We start from the raw sequence: 16467 nt of genomic DNA on the forward strand, positions 1-16467 counted from the left end.
AATCAAGCCAGTTTGAAGAGAACACTTTCCTATGTTGGGAAGTATAAGGCAAAGCATAGACTTTTCTGTTTGTTCTGATCAGTTTAATTTTGTAGACATATTTCCCTGATTTAAGCTTTAGAATTGTTTTTGGCAGTATTGAAAACTAATCGCTCTTTTTCTGGACACATTATATTTGTTTATTCTGCAGATCTGGCTGTTTTTATAGCCACCCTTCGGTCATGATTGACTGGCAAGAGGAACTTCAAATCCCTAATGCTCCATTTGAGTCCCAAATATTAACAGAGGCTCCTCACTGTGGTAGACAGCCCTTACTTCCACTTAAGGGAGCATTTGGACTTGGTTGCTGGGGCTGTTGAATTAACATTAGAAAGACTTTTCCTCTCCCTAGCTCTCTACAGTATCAGCAGGAAGATAGCCCCTGCACAGAATACTGATTAGTCTTCTAGAGGAGTGAGCTCCAAAATTTCCTCATAGAGAACAGTTTAACTGGCTTCTCCTCCACTAAGCATGAATTTTTATGGTCTGAAGAATGAAATTCTAGAAAAAGAAAGTCGTTCTGGTTGTATGCTCATTGAAGACTCAGTACTTTTGACCCAAATTTTTGAATACTAATTAAAATCTGAATAATTAAGAGCTTTCATTATCCATACCCATCTGCCATCTTTAATTTGGGCTTGTTTGGGTTTATTTAGGGGCTACAAGCCTACCACTTTGATAAGTCTTCCTGACATGAAAAAGTTGTCTTTTAGTTTCATTTCTCTTTAAATGAAAAGTCCGCCTATCTTTATTTACATATCTTTGTTAGGAATGTTCACTGCATTTTATTTCAGGACTCGGAGAAGGTGGTACATTCCCAGGAGACATGAAATTATATTTAAAATCCTGCATCCTTTCTTCAAAAATTAAAGTATTATTCCCAATAGTCTCTAGTAGCTTGACCAAATCTCCATTCAGAGAGACCCTCCTTCTCTGCTCTCAGGACCCCATGGGAGGGAGTTCCAGCTTCAGGACTCATTCTTAAATCGTCATGTGTTTCTTTTATCATTGCTACCAGAAGATATCTATTGCCATTCCAAGATAAACTTAGTATGTTACTGGGATAACCAAAAGTTTTTTGTGTGCACACATAATATTCACACATCATTTACACAAGCGAAATTATTTTCATTTCACTCTTTAGTTAATGGGCAGGGCAGTGCCTTTGGGATTTCTTGCTACCCTTTTTAACAAAATCTCTATCCCCCGGTGTAGTCAGACACTGGCCTCTACTGCTTGGAATGAGTTGAGAGATATTCAAATGCAAGTCAGTGTGTAGGACAGACCATGTCTCCTCAAGGGTATCAGCTTAACAGTGTCTCCTGCACGTTTTACTGACTCCACTAGGTATTTATCTGTATTCGCTGTGCTAACCACATATGTTTCTCATGTGTGTGTGTGTGTGTGTGTGTGTGTGTGTGTGTGTTTGTTTTAATTTGGCTTCTCATTGTTGTTTGGTTCTTCCCAGCAAACAGTCCTAGCCTCAGCTGTGATCTTAAACTGTCCTTGCAGCTGTCACAGGGACTCACATGGGCAGCAGTCTTAACTCAGTAGGAAAAACCTAGAACTTATGACCCTAACCTGGACAATCAGGTTATGTTCACAGCAGCAGGTGGTATTCTTCTGGGCAGGCTGGGAGCAGGGAGAGGTGGCCCACTTGGGCTCGGACCCAGGGAATCTGGGCACTGGCTCTCACTTTCCACTCCCCAGCACCTGGCTCTGCACCTCCTGCTCAGTGAAGGCAGTGGTGGAATGCATTTCCTAGTCCCCCTCCCTTAATGAAAAAGTAAAGCCTAAATAAAACACGTGTTTACAGCTGACCTGTGCCAGAGCAGATGGCAGCCTAGCGCATCAGCGCAGTGCTGGTGATTGCTCACTCCCTGATCTAACTGATAACGTGACAGCGACAGGGGCTCTCATCTGGGAAAAATACCAGGATGTCCTCGGCCAGTTTGCCATCAAAATATAATCAATTGGAGCTTCCCTGTGATGATCTGGATTCTTAAACCTTTTTATTTTTTCTCTTCTTGCCTTCCTCGGCAATTATTTTGTTTAGTAAGTTTTAGCTTTTTAAATTTGTTAAATATTTTCTAGAGAGAACACATGAGAGCCCTTAGTGCTGAGTGAGCCTAAATAAGTATAAAAGGGTAAGGATTTGTTTTCAAAGACGGAAATCAGACACATGCTGGACGTCCTTAGCTTTGCTTCAGAGAACAGACATGCTTCTGTGTCAGGCAGGCATATGTCCTCATACCAAATTCACTAAGAAAAGATGGCATAAATTGCACATCCTTGATTAAGAAACAGATTTCTTAAGAAATTTATTGACTTGAGAGCAAAAATGGTTTACTCCTTCTTCCCTTAAAACACAAAAGGAAGAACATATTTCATAGAGAGCACTTGGCATTTCCCACGAGTTCCTATGCAGAAGAGTTTCCTCATATAACCGGAGCCCTGAAATTGTTCAGTTTTACATGAGTGAACCAACTAGCATTTTGGAATCTGGCTCCTTCTGGATCACTTCTTGGGGGAAGTAGGAAGATTGGGGATGAGGACAATGAATGAATGCCCCCTAGTGACATCACAGGCATAGGTGGCCCTTTCCGAGATCCAGTCCTTGAAGCCTTACTACTCTTTAGAAACAAAGTCAGTTGCGTGTCCAGATTTTCCTGCTGGGTTGGAAACAGCTCTTCTGTGTGTTATCACTACAGAGTATGAGCAGAAAGGGGGCAAAAGGGGTCCAGACTGTGGGCAGTTTTCAAGGGCTTAACCAAAGACTCCTTCCATGTAAAAGGCCAGGGTGTTCAGGCCTTCTAGGAAAGGCAATGCCTGGAACCTGGTTTTCATTGTAGCAGCTGCTCTACAAACAGTTCTTGAATTATATGTTTATAAGAAAGGCAGCTAGTTCACTAAATATGAGCCATCATCTTGGTGGTGGTTATTGCTGTGGAAATTTGGCTGCAATATTAGAAAGTATCTATCATTTGTGCTTAAAATTAGCAAAGACTTTAGGGCTGGGAGAATACTAAGCAAATGCTTTTTGTTGGTGTATGAAATTCTGTTGAAAGCAGACTCCTGACTCTTCCCTTCCAAACTTTCTGTGTCTGCAGGAATACCATGGTTGAGGACCACAGTCGCTACCCTGGGAAGACTAGGGATTACCATGGCCTTTGAAATTGTTTATTTGGTAAATTCAGAATTGTACCCAACAACATTACGGTAATTCTAACATATATGTCATGATTTCTCCTAAGTAATTCTGCAGCCAAATGTTTTGACTTAAAAACCATGAAATAGCTTCCTTAGCTTCATGATATATTAGCCTGAGCTGAATTCAGTCAGTAACAAAGATATGCTTTGAGTTATAGCCGCTTTCTGCATTGAAACATTTTTTGAGAGAAGTATTTCTCATATCAGTATCTTTATACACAACCATGGTTTGGGGAAGTGCCATGAGACTTGGAAACAGAAAACCTGGTTATCGTACTTGCTCAGAGGTGGGTTAAATGGGTCTTTATCAGCCTCACCCTGTTTAAGGCTACAGCCTCTATTTCAACCACACTCCACGTCTGGGAGCTGTGAACAGCTGGTCAGTGGAGGATGAAATGAAACAGCATGCGTGCACTGCAAATTGGCCTCCGTTCCTGGGGGACTGTTCATGGGCACACCTTACCGTCACAACAAGGTGCCACAGACCAGGCAGGCTACGAAATGAGCTGCTGATGGAAAATGACCTCACCCACACTGTAGACCGCCTCACTTTCCTACATGTGGCGCAGTATTTACTCAGGTGTGGCCTGGTGTCCAATGGATATGCCTGCTTAGAGTGAGGCACAAGTTGTTTTCAGAGTTAAAAACTATAGAAATGGAAAATATTGTTACTCTCTCCTTGTTACTTCTATATCTGCATATTTTACTTATCCTGAATTTACTTAAATATTTTTCATTTAAAACAGAAACTTTGGAGTTTCGCTTTGTTCAGGCTTGTGTGATTTTGGGGGGATCATAGCCCCATTTCTACTCTTCCGGCTAGCAGCTGTTTGGCTAGAACTACCTCTTATCATCTTCGGTAAGAATTCGTTTTATATACTGTTCTTAAACACTTTTATCTACGTTCTTTGCATTAATAGAACTTTATAATGAAAATTAGATTTTATATTAATGATATCTATCTAATCTTTTTATGACAAGTTGTTTCATTTTTAAGTAGCCAATCTGATTACAGTGAAAACTGAAACCCTAAACAATTTCAATTTACTTTATACTAAAGGGTTGTGATGAACAGTATTCAATTTAGCTTTCTTTGTTTAGGTTCTGAGTTAAAATTGAATACTATGACATTCTTTTATGATATTGGGGAATCAAATTGGACCTATAGTATATTTAAAAATATACTGGACCTCACTTTGAAAAAAAATTTTAAAAGACTAAAAATGAATTGCATTTTTAAATGTTCTACATCTGTTGACATATCTTCATTTGCTTTGACGCTAAGTATGCTGTGCTGGGAGAACAGAGGACACAGAACCCCTTGCATATGTACCAGATCTTCTCTGATGCACTTAAGTTCATACCCTGCCCCTCCTACTCCAGACTTAATAGATAGGACCACAGCATAGGGAGGGCTTCGGGTGATTCAGTCCGACGGTGTTCCAGCCGCGCTGCCCAGGTCCCACACCCTCCTCTGCACCCCTCAGCAAGAGAGAACACCGACTGGCCCACTTCTTACTCACCTTTCCTCCACCTCCACATTAATCCTGGCAGAGAATGTTTTTCATTCATTGCTCAGCAATTTAAATCGCAGTGAAAATGTGGAGTCCATGGGGGCATATATCCTGAGTGATTTAAAAATCCTAACAGCTGGCTTCTAGCCATTCAACACTAGTGAACTTTGAAAAAGATCATTTCACATTATTTCATGGGATCTGATCCACATGCTCTGTGTGGATTCTGTGGCCAGCATGAAAAAGCAGAGAGAGCCATTTCTCAGCCAAGACATAGTGGACTAGGAGCCCAGTCATTACAACTGCTGCTGGCCTGCAAGGGGTCCTGGAGAAGCTGGGTGCTCCTACCACAGGGCAGGCCCTAACTGCAATGTCTGGCTGGGGAGGAAACCTGGTAAAGGCTGGAAGTAAAGGGTGCTGTCACACATCCCCGGGACACCTGACCGGTTGAGTCAAGGGGGGAACATCAGGGAGGAGGAAGGATGCCCAGGTTGAGATCTGCAGATGAGCAGCAGTTATCCCTGGGAGAAGTGTGGGCTGGTCCTCCCGGAGAGGGCGGGCCGAGAGCAGGAGGAGGAAGGGACTCTCAGCATCCGGGAGCTGAAGGAGGGGTTGCAGTGGGGGAGGTGGGGCCAGAAAGGGGATGCAGCTGGCGAGGCAGGCTGGGGCCGGACCACCTGGGGCCAGATCCAACCTGCCAGGGATTTGCCCTTGATCCGAACAGCAGGGGGAGCTTTCCAAGAGTGTCAAGCTGGGGTTGGCAGGGTTAGATTTGCAGTTCAGAAATATGGCTCCCGCGGCAAATATGCAAACGAAGTGGAGGGAGACACTGCTAGCAGTAAGACGGCTAGAAGGGCGTGTGTCATCAGGGACGAGGACATGGTGGCGGGGTTTCAGGGTCTGGCAGTGGGGCTGCTGAGGAGTGGACAGACCAAGAAATAGAAGTTAAACTGGCCAGACTGGACGGCTGACTGGGTGAGGCCCAGAGCGGGCAGGGAGAGGGGCGCCCCAGGCCCTGGCAGGAGCAGTTTGAGCAGCCCGGCCCTGGGTCCGCGAGCCCTGGAAGGCCGGGTCTGCCGGAGGACGCAGAGCGATTCCGTCTGGCCGTTTCTGGCATGAGCTGCCTCAGGAAATCCAGGTCGGGTCGTGAGAAGCTAGGAGGCCTGAGTTGCTGAGCCAGAGGAGCAGTGAGGCCCAGTGACAAAGGTTTGGAAGCCGTCCGAATGGGGATAACCACCGAAATGTGGGAGCGGCCGAGACCCCCCCAGTAAGCAGACCAGAGTGAGGAGGAGGAACAGGGCCCAGGACAGAGCCCGGAGGGCCACAGCGCAGCGGGTCAGGAGACAGGGACAGGAGCGGGTCAGGAGGCTGGGGGGTGCTGGAGGGGGGCCCGGGCGGGAAGCGGGGAGGCGGGCGTGCTGAGCAGTGGCCTCTGCTGCCACGAAGCCAGGCGGCGAGGCCGAGAGGCAGGGGCCCCTGGGTCTTCTACCAGCAAACCGCCAGGATGTGAAAAGGTGTAGAAGAAAGGGGAGGCTCCGAAGGCCAGCAGAGGGGGTGATGGAGGGCAAGGTGGGGCCGGGAGGGGGCTCCCTAGGCACGAGGGCCTGCGTGCGGCCCAGGGGAGCTGGAGAGACGCGACTGGGCACCGCGGTGAGGGGCCCAGGGACGGCCACGCGCACAAGTGGGGACAAGGCTCTACCCGACAGGCGGGAGGGGGACGGGGGGGCGGGGGGAGAGGACGCAGTGAGCCTCCAGTGCGGGAAAGGGCTGCGGGGCGTCCTGGGGGGGCTTCTACCGCCCCTGGGAAGCAGGAGGTGATCGCCTCTGAGGGGTGGGGGCTTAGTAAGTGCTCAGCGAAAAATCGTTAAATGAGTGAATGGTGGGCATCCGCCCAGAGGAGGGGGACCGGGCTGCACAGGGTCCCCGAAAGGTGGCGGCGTCTGAAGGCGGCAGACGCGCGGAGGGCGGAGGGCCCCCCAGCCGTAATGCCTTCCCCACCCGCAGGGATCCTGGCGTCTGTCTGCGGTGCCCTCGTGATGCTTTTGCCTGAAACCAGGGGGATAGCCTTGCCGGAGACAGTGGATGACGTAGAGAAGCTGGGCAGGTATTGTATGAGACAAATAAATAAAATATAATGAATATGGCTATATAAGTAAACACATATATAGGTAAGGAAAAGCAGCGTTTCAAACAACAGGGGAAGGGCCAGCCTCGAGGAAATGGAGTTCCCACAATGAAAAAGTTGTATTAAATCCCCATCTCACATCTTAAGCAAAGAATTCAAAGTAGATTTAAAAGGCTAATGTTAAAAAAACCCAAACCTATAAAAGGATATATATTATCTTTTAAATGTGGTTATGAGTAGGGAAACATTCTCAAGTAAAGTGTTAAAACTCAGAAGCAATCTAAAGGAAAGGAATTGATGATTTGATAAAATAGAAGCAACTTAATTGGCATCAGTAGTAGACTCATTATGAAATGATAATTATTCATAACATGAAATTAGTATTAGTATACAGAGATGAAAGTAACAAATATCTGTCTATATGAAATGACATGGGAAGATTTTCAAGATTGATTATAAAGTGAAAAGTTGCTGAACAGTGTGTTATAGTATTTATTTACAAATAAATCCAATAGCAATCCCTCTCTGTAGCTAGGTGGGGAGATAGATGCATACATACATACATACATACATGTATACATACACAGATACATAGATAGATACATAGTTATGGACAGACAGATAGGAAGGACATAGGGGAAGAAGAGAGAGATTAAGTTTTAGAGAAGAGCATCTAAATGTTGGGCAGGGCAAGTTAATAAACATTCAGAGTTGTATCAACAAAAATTCACATTATAGAAATTCTTCCTAATTTTCTCTTCTTGAAATTTTTCACAATATGAAGATAGGAAGAGAGAATATGAATATGAGGATGTGCAGGAGAAGATCTAAAATGATAATACACACCCTCCGGGGGTAGATGGCTTGGGAAGAGGGTGGGGAAGGAAGGGCATCACTTTTATACTCCACAGACTTTCGTATTGTTTGGTTTATTTTTTAATTGAAACACATGACCTTGTATTACTTGTATAATGTTAAAAAATAATTTAACAGGTAATTTTAACAATAGAAATCAATCTTCTAAATAATCACCTGGAAATTTAGGTTGTGAATGTCTAATTTTTTTTTACTGTATCAAAAATATTTCCAAGACTGAACTATTAGTAACTTCATGAAAGTTCTGTGTTCACTGGTTGACTGGGAAGAAACCAGAAGCTGACATTTGTTAAGTACCTGTGAGATCAATGGCTTCACATGCATAATTTCATTTAATACTCAAAACAGTTTTATGCAATAGAAGTTCTTATGTTCACTGTCTTAGATACTAGGAACTCTACGCTCAGAAAGATTTCACAACTTTTACAGCTAGGACTGGGGTCGTCCTGGGAACAGCTGTGACTCGGTTGGTTTGTGTAGTTTTATTATTTTATGCTGTATCCTAATGATTGTGATTAAAAAAAAATACTGAGTATCCCCCTGGTAGGTTTAGAAATTTCTCTTTTCATAGTCCCTCCACCTCACTGCCCCCACCCCCGAGGAAGGCAACCCTTGCTAAGTGTCTAACAGGTACTTTACCAAACCTTTAAAACTGACAGTGATTTCACTGGATTTTATTGCCCTGTTTCGTGATGCTATTTTGAAAAATAAGATTGATTAATCATCCCAGGACTTTCCTAAGAAAGGCTTATCAGTGTATTCCAAATAAATCCAGCAGCTCATATCCCAGCAGCTGACTTCTAACAGGACCGACCAGCAGAAGACAGGTAAAGTTTGCCCCATCAGGTATCCTAGATTCTTAAGCTTGTTTGGAAGTCACATCAGAGGCTTATTCCTCACCCAAAGCTATACCTCTGTCTCACCCTGGAACAATGCTACCTCCTGGAGTTTGGAATGAGGTGGAGGATTTTCTTTAAGGTGCTATTATTTTTGTAAAACAAAATGAAGTTAAGAAATGTATAAAAGGTAGGCAAATCGTGTGAAGTCCTCTTGAGGGATATACAACGGTAAGGTTTTGCTTCGTCCAGAAAGGAGAAACATTTCTCTCACTGTGTCATCACAGAAGATTGCTTGGTTTGTGTCAGGGTGTAGAGCCGGGGCAGAGTGACTGGTGTGCAGCCCTGTCATCTCACATGTAGCCCTGCTGGAGACCAGGAGAGAGAATATTCAAGACAGTTAAATGATACAGGTGAACATGATGAGAAAGGAAATGGAATTATCTTAAAATAAGATACCGGAATGCTAAGGGTGACTTCCCTTGGGTGATGTGCCCTAAAGGATCTGTAGCCAGGCTTGGATGCCCAGGAGAGCATCCCAGTCAGGATTGTGGGGTGGAAAGTAAGAAGGAAGTCAGTGCTCACTGCTGGTGGCACAGGCTGCAGCTGTGTCACTGGAGCTTCAAGAGCTCTAAGGCTCCGTTTGCATCCTGGGGCGGCCCCCACTTATGCTCGCACACCATGCCAACATTCTAGCAAGAGGAACTGCCTTCTTGCTTCGGATTCTCCTCCATGTATGGCTGTTTGTTTAAATAGTGAGAGTAATACACTCATTCTTGATTCCCAAACCAGTCAGGGGTCAGATTTTCAAACTCATCAAGAAAAAAAATGGAGAAAGAAGGGGTCATTTGAGATCAGGATGCTTTTACCAATTCAGTCACATTAAAATTAGAATTTTGGAATGCAGAAGGGCATCTAAATGGTGTACAGGGAAAATTAATACCCAGCCAGTATGTAAGCATGAAGAACTATACCAATGAAAATTCTAGTTACACCAATTCTCATTTTTTCATTTTGCAACTTTTCATAAAAGTTGGGTAAATTAATTATTTATGCCAAGTCCCTACCTTGAAATAAAAAATCTAGTAAGAATATGACCACATTCATTGCATTCCATCATTACTTACTCTGGGAAAAAATTCCATAGCCCCAAATCACTGAAACTTGTTAGCAATTTCCCTGCTAAAACTCACTGAATCATTATATTGTTCCAGCTGTCTTTTGCTCACATGAGCAGTTCATTTCCCATCTCTTATTCAGTAGAAATTCATAAAGAACTCATAGGCTGTAATGCTAATTAATACCTGCCTAAGGGTCTGAAAGCAGGTTTAAAAAGTGAACCTGGAGACAAGTTATTTTTGTTAGCTTTGAGTTGGGTTTTTATGAGTAGTTATGCATGAATGTATTTGATCAAAACAGCTGATGTTGAATAGTGACTAGAAAACTTTCTTCTGAGTAGCTGTAAAATCTTGCATAAGGACTTTCTCTTTTCTCCTTTTTTTAACTAGTGCATTTTCCTATAAATGTGGCAGAAAAAGAAAACCCCAAGTTTCTAATGCTCACCTTTGAGGCCCCCTGCAGACTGAAGGAAGGAGCTCTTCAGCGGATGCCCTCAAGGAGCCAACGTGCCTTGCAGAGACGTGTGTGTGTCCTTTCCACCTGTATTATGCTGTGCAGTTCCAAGTGTTTTTTAATACTGTACAAAGACACTCAAATTATCCAGAGTATTTTTATATGATGTTGGGTGAATTAGAGTTTATAATGCTATTGAAGTTTCTGGGAACACATAATAGGTGGGCGGTTTAGCCAGGAGCCTGTTGTGTGCAAGCTCCTCCTGAGGTTTTTTTCTTAAGTTGGAGCAGTGCCTCTGACCCATTCAGTTAGAGAGGGGTGAGAGAAGCCCCCACCAAATCCTCAGGACAGCTCCATCAAGAATGTAGGATATGCAGACCATGGATGTGGGGAAAGTGAACAGAAATGGCTCATCAAACACGATCAAGGAACTAAGGCTCTGAACTAAGTGTTCTGAAAATTCCAAGAAGGATGGAGACCTGGGAATCCTGTTCATGAAGAGGTTGCATCTAAGGACCTTGGACCCCATGGGATGGAGCCTTTGTTTTCTCTTCTCACCCTGAGTCCATAAGCAACATAGCATCTGGGTTTGCAGACATGTTCAGGCTTGTTCCAAGCATAAGAACAAATCTGCTGTATAATTTCAGGATTTGGCGCTATTATTTATAAACTCAGGTTTGGTCCTGAGGTGATCTGGTATAGTTTTGGTCCTGTAGTGGATACTTAGTCATATATTCAATCCTTTACCGAACAAAACCCCTGGAGTATGATTTTGTGAGTCTTAAGATTTTATTCATAAAGGGGTATTTATCTTATATTTGTGTGTTCAGTTCTATGATGATGCCTGTGGTCAAGAGTGAAAACTATGGACAGTTCGCATTCAATCTTGACACTTTTAACTTGTCTTGGAAAGAAACTTTCATTTTAACTTAAAAGAAAGGTTGATTATACCCACGTGTAAAAGAATTGGCAGAAGCTTTATTAAGTGACTTTATAGACATGAATAAGAGATTTGATCTTTCTTTTTTGTTACTGAGACTTTGAAATGTGCAGCTTAAATACAAATATGCTATCTTTTTCTGATGTTCTGCTGTATATATTTGTTATATTTTCAGATTCAGTGTGTATCTTATGCAGAATTTTTTAATGAATTATTTTGTGTGAACAATCAAAATGGGCAACAAAGGGAAATCTTGCCAATGAGGAAGAACACGTGACAATATGTATGATGTGTGTGCTAATTGTAAGCCTTTAATCCTTAAAGCACATCAGAAATGAGTATGAATGTGTTGTTTTTCAATGAGCTAAACACCATTCTTTGAGGATTTAATACTGCATTCACCCTTTATTCATGCACATTTTTGCTTTCTTTGCATTTCTCTTTGCTGTAGGATGACTTGCTCCTTGATACTATTCACCTCTGAATTGTATTTTGAGTTAATAATTTGGTTGCAGTAACAATAAAAAATTTTAAATTCTCAAGAAAAATCCAATGTTTATTCTTTATCTTCCTTTCAACATGTGCCACTGTAAAACACTCTTCCCATGTGACAGCGTGTACTGCATCCCCGAGCACCCAATTAGTGATGGGAATTAGGTGCTCTATCTTCAATATATGTCGTTGTTCCTTTGCAGGCTGTTGGCACCATTCCTAGACTCCAGGGCGAACCAGGATAACATTTTGACTCTCAGCTGGTCTTGCCTCGTACTTCAATTGCCCAGTTCACTTCACGGTGTACAACTCTCTGCCCGTTGTTCCATGCGCTGGGCTAAAGTCAAGTTGTCAGTACCAATTCATCCCCAAGAATAGAACCAGTTCTTATGACTCCCCATACATGCTGCAGTTTTGCAAACATTCTTGTCAGCGCCAGAAAAAAAGACATTAAAGATGTATGTCAAGCTATCTTTTGCTGACATATAGTAAATATATGGGTGACTTACTAGGACTTCTCTATGATCTTACAGGCTTCTTATCCTTTATGAAACTATTCCATGAGAAAGTACAGAATCACTTAAGCCTGTTAGAGTTACACTGTTTAAAATTGGTAGCATGAACAAAGAACATGAGAACAATAAAGATCAAAACAATTGAAGTACAGAGTTTATTTCCAAGAACTGTCACAGCTGTAGTACCTTATTATTACAGGATGCAGCAGTCCATGGGCAAAAAGTTTATCCATAATAATACTAAAAAATGTTGCAGCTTGGCCGTAGATGGTAGCTAAGTACAGTGTCTTAGTTTGATTATTGTCAATTATTCCTGAGCATGCTAAATTCCCTACTCCTGTTCCAGCTTTTAGATACGTTGATGCTTCATTTTGTCTCTCATCCAGTTAATTATTTCTCATTATTCCTTCAATCCAAGTCACAAACCTTGAGACACGAACATAGACACCAGGCTTATTGGGGCGTGCACAACCAAGACCCCAAGAAGTGACTCCTTGTAAAACGTACTTGTCCTTCTCAAAGCAAACCAGAGGCCCTCCACTGTCACCCTGTACAGAGGGAGGGGAGAAGGCATGTGAGGGTCAAACAACCATTCTGGTGTTACGGGAGGTCATCCTTCTATTATGCAAAAGCAAGTTTTCCCAGTATTCAAACATTCGTTTCCAATCAGAGAGGAACTTATTAACATATTATTTGAACATCTGCCATGCTTCAGTACTTAGGAAAGTATAGTCAACAGAACAAAGTTTAGTGTTTCCTGGGGAAAAATTCCCTTGGAACTATTGTATTCATCCTTTCCTGCCTTGGGGTTTCTCTTAGGCAGGATAACCCCAGAACAACTGTAGAGTAGGTACAGCTGGCCTGTCTCCTAAACCTTCCTTTTTCTCCTGACTGGAAAAGCTACGACCCAAGTCCCATCCCCCCAGCACATTCCCAGAAGGTATGCAGGCTGTGGCTCCATACAACCCATCTGGAGCTCAGGATCCAAGAACTCCCTTGATGATCAGAAGCGGCATTCATGGACAGACCTAAATGGTTGGTCTTCGGTTGACAAAACCTTCTTGAATTTGCTGCTTTGGAGCTGAAATGTCTAAGGGGCAAAGACAGGCCAGCACAATTTAACTTAGACCTCTTTAGTCTCTGCTTACCTGGCAACTATCAGTGCCTCCGGCCAAATGTCCAGCGCAAAGCTCCGTGGACTTCACTTTTCCATTCAGGTACTCATAGCGATTGCACACTTTATTCTCAATCACAGGCAGCTGGGCTTCCTTCAGGAGACCAGCACCAAAGGTGCCTGTGTTCAAGAAAATCCGAGAAATGGTTATTGCATACAAAATGTGTTCACAAGGAAGCTTCCAGAACAACAGAGCAATAATGATAGATCTCTCGCTTGTCCATGAGGTTGGATAACAGAGAGTGTCAGTTCCTAAGACACTAGCACTCTTCTTTCTTTTGATCCTTGAAAGTATAAACATTATATAAGATTTCACATTCCCAAAACCTAAACTTAATAATCTGGGCTTCTTTATGGTGTTTTTGGACTTGGGTTGTTTTTGTTTTTTTTTTCCTTTTTCTTAAACCATAAAGAAAAATTTTTTAATATGTAAAGTGAGATTGAGAAATACAGCTGCTACTGTTTTTGTGTATTGTCTTTCAGGCTTTTATGTATGTTTCTTTTACTACTTACATCATATTGCACAATTTGAAAAAAAAATCTCACAATATTACATTATAAGGACTTTTTTAAAAATAATGCTACAACTTCACAAGTAATATTTTAATGGGGAGTAACCGCTTAAAGGGTATGGGATTTTCTTTTGGGTTGGGGGAAGTGTTCTGGGGACAGTAGTGAAAGTTGCACAACATTTGAAATGTACGAAATGCTGCTGAATTGTACTCTTCAAAATAGTGAAAATAGTAAATTCTATGTCATCTATATTTTTCCACAATGTTAAAAAAAGAATAGGTATCATTTCCTGAGAATTAACCTTTATAGACACGAGTTCAGTCTCTGGTGCATTTCATTTAATCCCCAATTTAATCAGCCTATGAAATAGGTACTTTTGTCATTCTTGTTGTACAGTTAAAGAAACTGAGGCTTAGAGAGGATGTGCAGTTTGCCCAAGATCACCCAGCAATTAGGTGGCGGAGCTGGGATTTGAACCTGTCTGTGACATCCTTGCCCAAATTCTGCACTACCACGCTCGTTGGCTCCTACAGTTGCTTCTGATGTTCCACATCTTTATTCATACAGTCATTTCTGTTCCTTACTGTTTTCTTAAGTCTAAGTTCCCAGAAATTATATAGACTTATTTATGGCTCCCCATAAATTACCAAATTATTTTCTACAAGTATAGGACAATATAAAATGTCACTAGAAAAAAAATCACTTCACCACATCCTTTTTGAGTATTTAATATTTTAAAATTATTTGTTTATATATATGAGCTATTTTCTAATAATAGGTAGAAATTGTCCTAGTTCATTTCCTAATTTAGATTTCTTTTCCAATTAGGGAAAGTAAACCTTCTCCCATGTGCTTGTTTGACTCATATTTCTTCTTTTGTGAAAAACTCCTTTTTTTTATTTTGGCAAATTAAAATAGAACACTTGTAAAATCACCAGAGGAAATGCTGTTTTTCCAGATGGACACACCCGGGTATATCTTGGTGATTTCACAAATAATCCAGTTTTCCAATTTTGCAGGGCCAGCTTTTTACTAGAGTTTTCAAAAATCTTTGCTTTGCTAGCAGCCAAGAGATGAGGTACTGTTTCTTCTCCAAAGACTTTGAATACACTTAGATAATTAGAGTTTGGAAAACTTAACCCTCGCTGTGCAGAGGTTTGTCCCCACCCTGGCTGGCAGAGCCACTCTGGAAGCAGGGCCTGAGCAGGGAAGCCTTGAGTTTGAGGGGTGAGGGTGCATTACTTGAATTGAGTAGGGGTGTGGAGGGTGTCTCAAAATATGTTGCTGGCAATTATTCAAGTGTTCTGCTCTTGCATCTGCTTTCTGAGAAGACAAACATCCTGACGCTAGTGACAAAAGCCACAGCTCCTTGATGTGGTCTGTGTGCACGTGCTGCCATCCTGTGGCCAAGGTAGAGATGGCAATTCTGAGGGCTCGGAGGCTGAGGGGTGACTGAGGCCAAGCCCAGGTGGGTGCAGGGGCGCGGGGAGGAAGCAGGACCTCTGAAAGCACCCAGTGACTGCTGAAGAGGGGTTGAACTGAATGAGCCCCTGGCCTCACACTTACCTGGCTTTGGAATATCACAGTCAGGCTCCAGGGAATGTCTGGAGGTTCTGACCTCACACCAAGAGGCTGAGGACACTGGTCTGATGTTGTTGACACAGAGAAAACGGGTCAACAGGCTTGACTCATGTTTTGTGGTTCTGCCTGGTCCAATGAATATACTGAGAATCATCCTCTCAGGAGACATGTGGGTGAGGCCGGAGATGGGGGAGCTCTGTGCAGGACAGTAGTTAGAAAAGTGTGGGTGGTAGGTGAGACAGAAGAAACAGAATGGGCTTGGGGTCAGACAGGCCTGGGTCCCATCAGGACTCGGCTAGCAGAGGCTATATGACCTTTATTGATCATGACGGTGATGACAGAGAGGGTTGGGTGTTGATGATTGTGGGGAAAATGGAAGTGCCTATGGCCAGGATGCCCACCTGACCCTAACCTACTTGATGATGTAACTGGCCTCCAGCTAGGCTAATGTTCCCACACCTGTAGGCAATAAGCTATTATTGACTAGTCACTGTATAAAGAGCTCTGCCCAGGACTGTTGCGGGAGGCAGAGACGAGGAGGATTACAGACCTGCGGACTGTGGGATGCAGGCATGATTCTAGTGCTTCACCCATCGCCAGGAGAACAAGCCAGGTAATAAATTCTTTTACTCCAAGAACGTTCCATTGTCATTCCTCAGTCTCACTGAGTCCATAATGAACTTGTCTGGGGCTGAAACCCATTGGCAAGACAGTGATAATAGTGATAGTGGTGGTGCTGGTGGTGCTGGTGGTGATGATAATGGTGATGGTGGTGACAGTTGTGGTCATATAATGAGCATAGGAGGTGTTAAAATACCACCGCCAAAGCACTGAGCACTTCATACACAGCGTCTTAATCCTCACAAGGACTTGATAGGGTAGCACACATGAGAAAACTGAGGTTTAGAGAGATTAAATAACTTCCTAATGTCCCATGGAAGATGGTAGAGCCAGAATTTACACCCAGATCCATATGATTTAATCAGTCAGATATAGAAGACATCTGTCGGTTTTCTGGCTGCTTAGCAAGTTTTCACCCTCCATCCCATAATCCTGCAGAGGGCTCTACCCTGGGCCCCT

General features: G+C 42.9%; 2 protein-coding genes across 4 annotated transcripts in view; one reads left to right on the plus strand and one right to left on the minus strand.

Moving 5' to 3' along the window:
• Positions 1-11660, plus strand: part of SLC22A3 (solute carrier family 22 member 3) — an 86566-nt gene extending 74906 nt beyond the window's left edge. Inside the window, exons 8-11 of one of the 3 annotated variants that reach the window (XM_037023867.2) lie at positions 3150-3258; positions 3996-4108; positions 6768-6867; positions 10109-11660. In XM_037023867.2, coding sequence (XP_036879762.1) covers positions 3150-3258; positions 3996-4108; positions 6768-6867; positions 10109-10169 — 383 coding nt within the window. In that variant the 3' untranslated portion in view covers positions 10170-11660. The remainder of the gene's footprint in view (positions 1-3149; positions 3259-3995; positions 4109-6767; positions 6868-10108) is intronic. The other 2 variants (XM_037023871.2, XM_037023877.2) reach the window with 2 other exon arrangements.
• A 596-nt stretch (positions 11661-12256) lies between these two features.
• The window catches only part of PLG (plasminogen), a 39227-nt gene continuing 35016 nt past the window's right edge, over positions 12257-16467 (minus strand). Inside the window, exons 18-19 of the mRNA XM_017670050.3 lie at positions 13268-13413; positions 12257-12667 (exon numbers count right to left, since the gene is read on the minus strand). Coding sequence (XP_017525539.2) covers positions 12506-12667; positions 13268-13413 — 308 coding nt within the window. The 3' untranslated portion in view covers positions 12257-12505. The remainder of the gene's footprint in view (positions 12668-13267; positions 13414-16467) is intronic.

This window comes from Manis javanica, chromosome 13 (assembly GCF_040802235.1).
Source record: "Manis javanica isolate MJ-LG chromosome 13, MJ_LKY, whole genome shotgun sequence".
Lineage (NCBI taxonomy): Eukaryota > Metazoa > Chordata > Mammalia > Pholidota > Manidae > Manis > Manis javanica.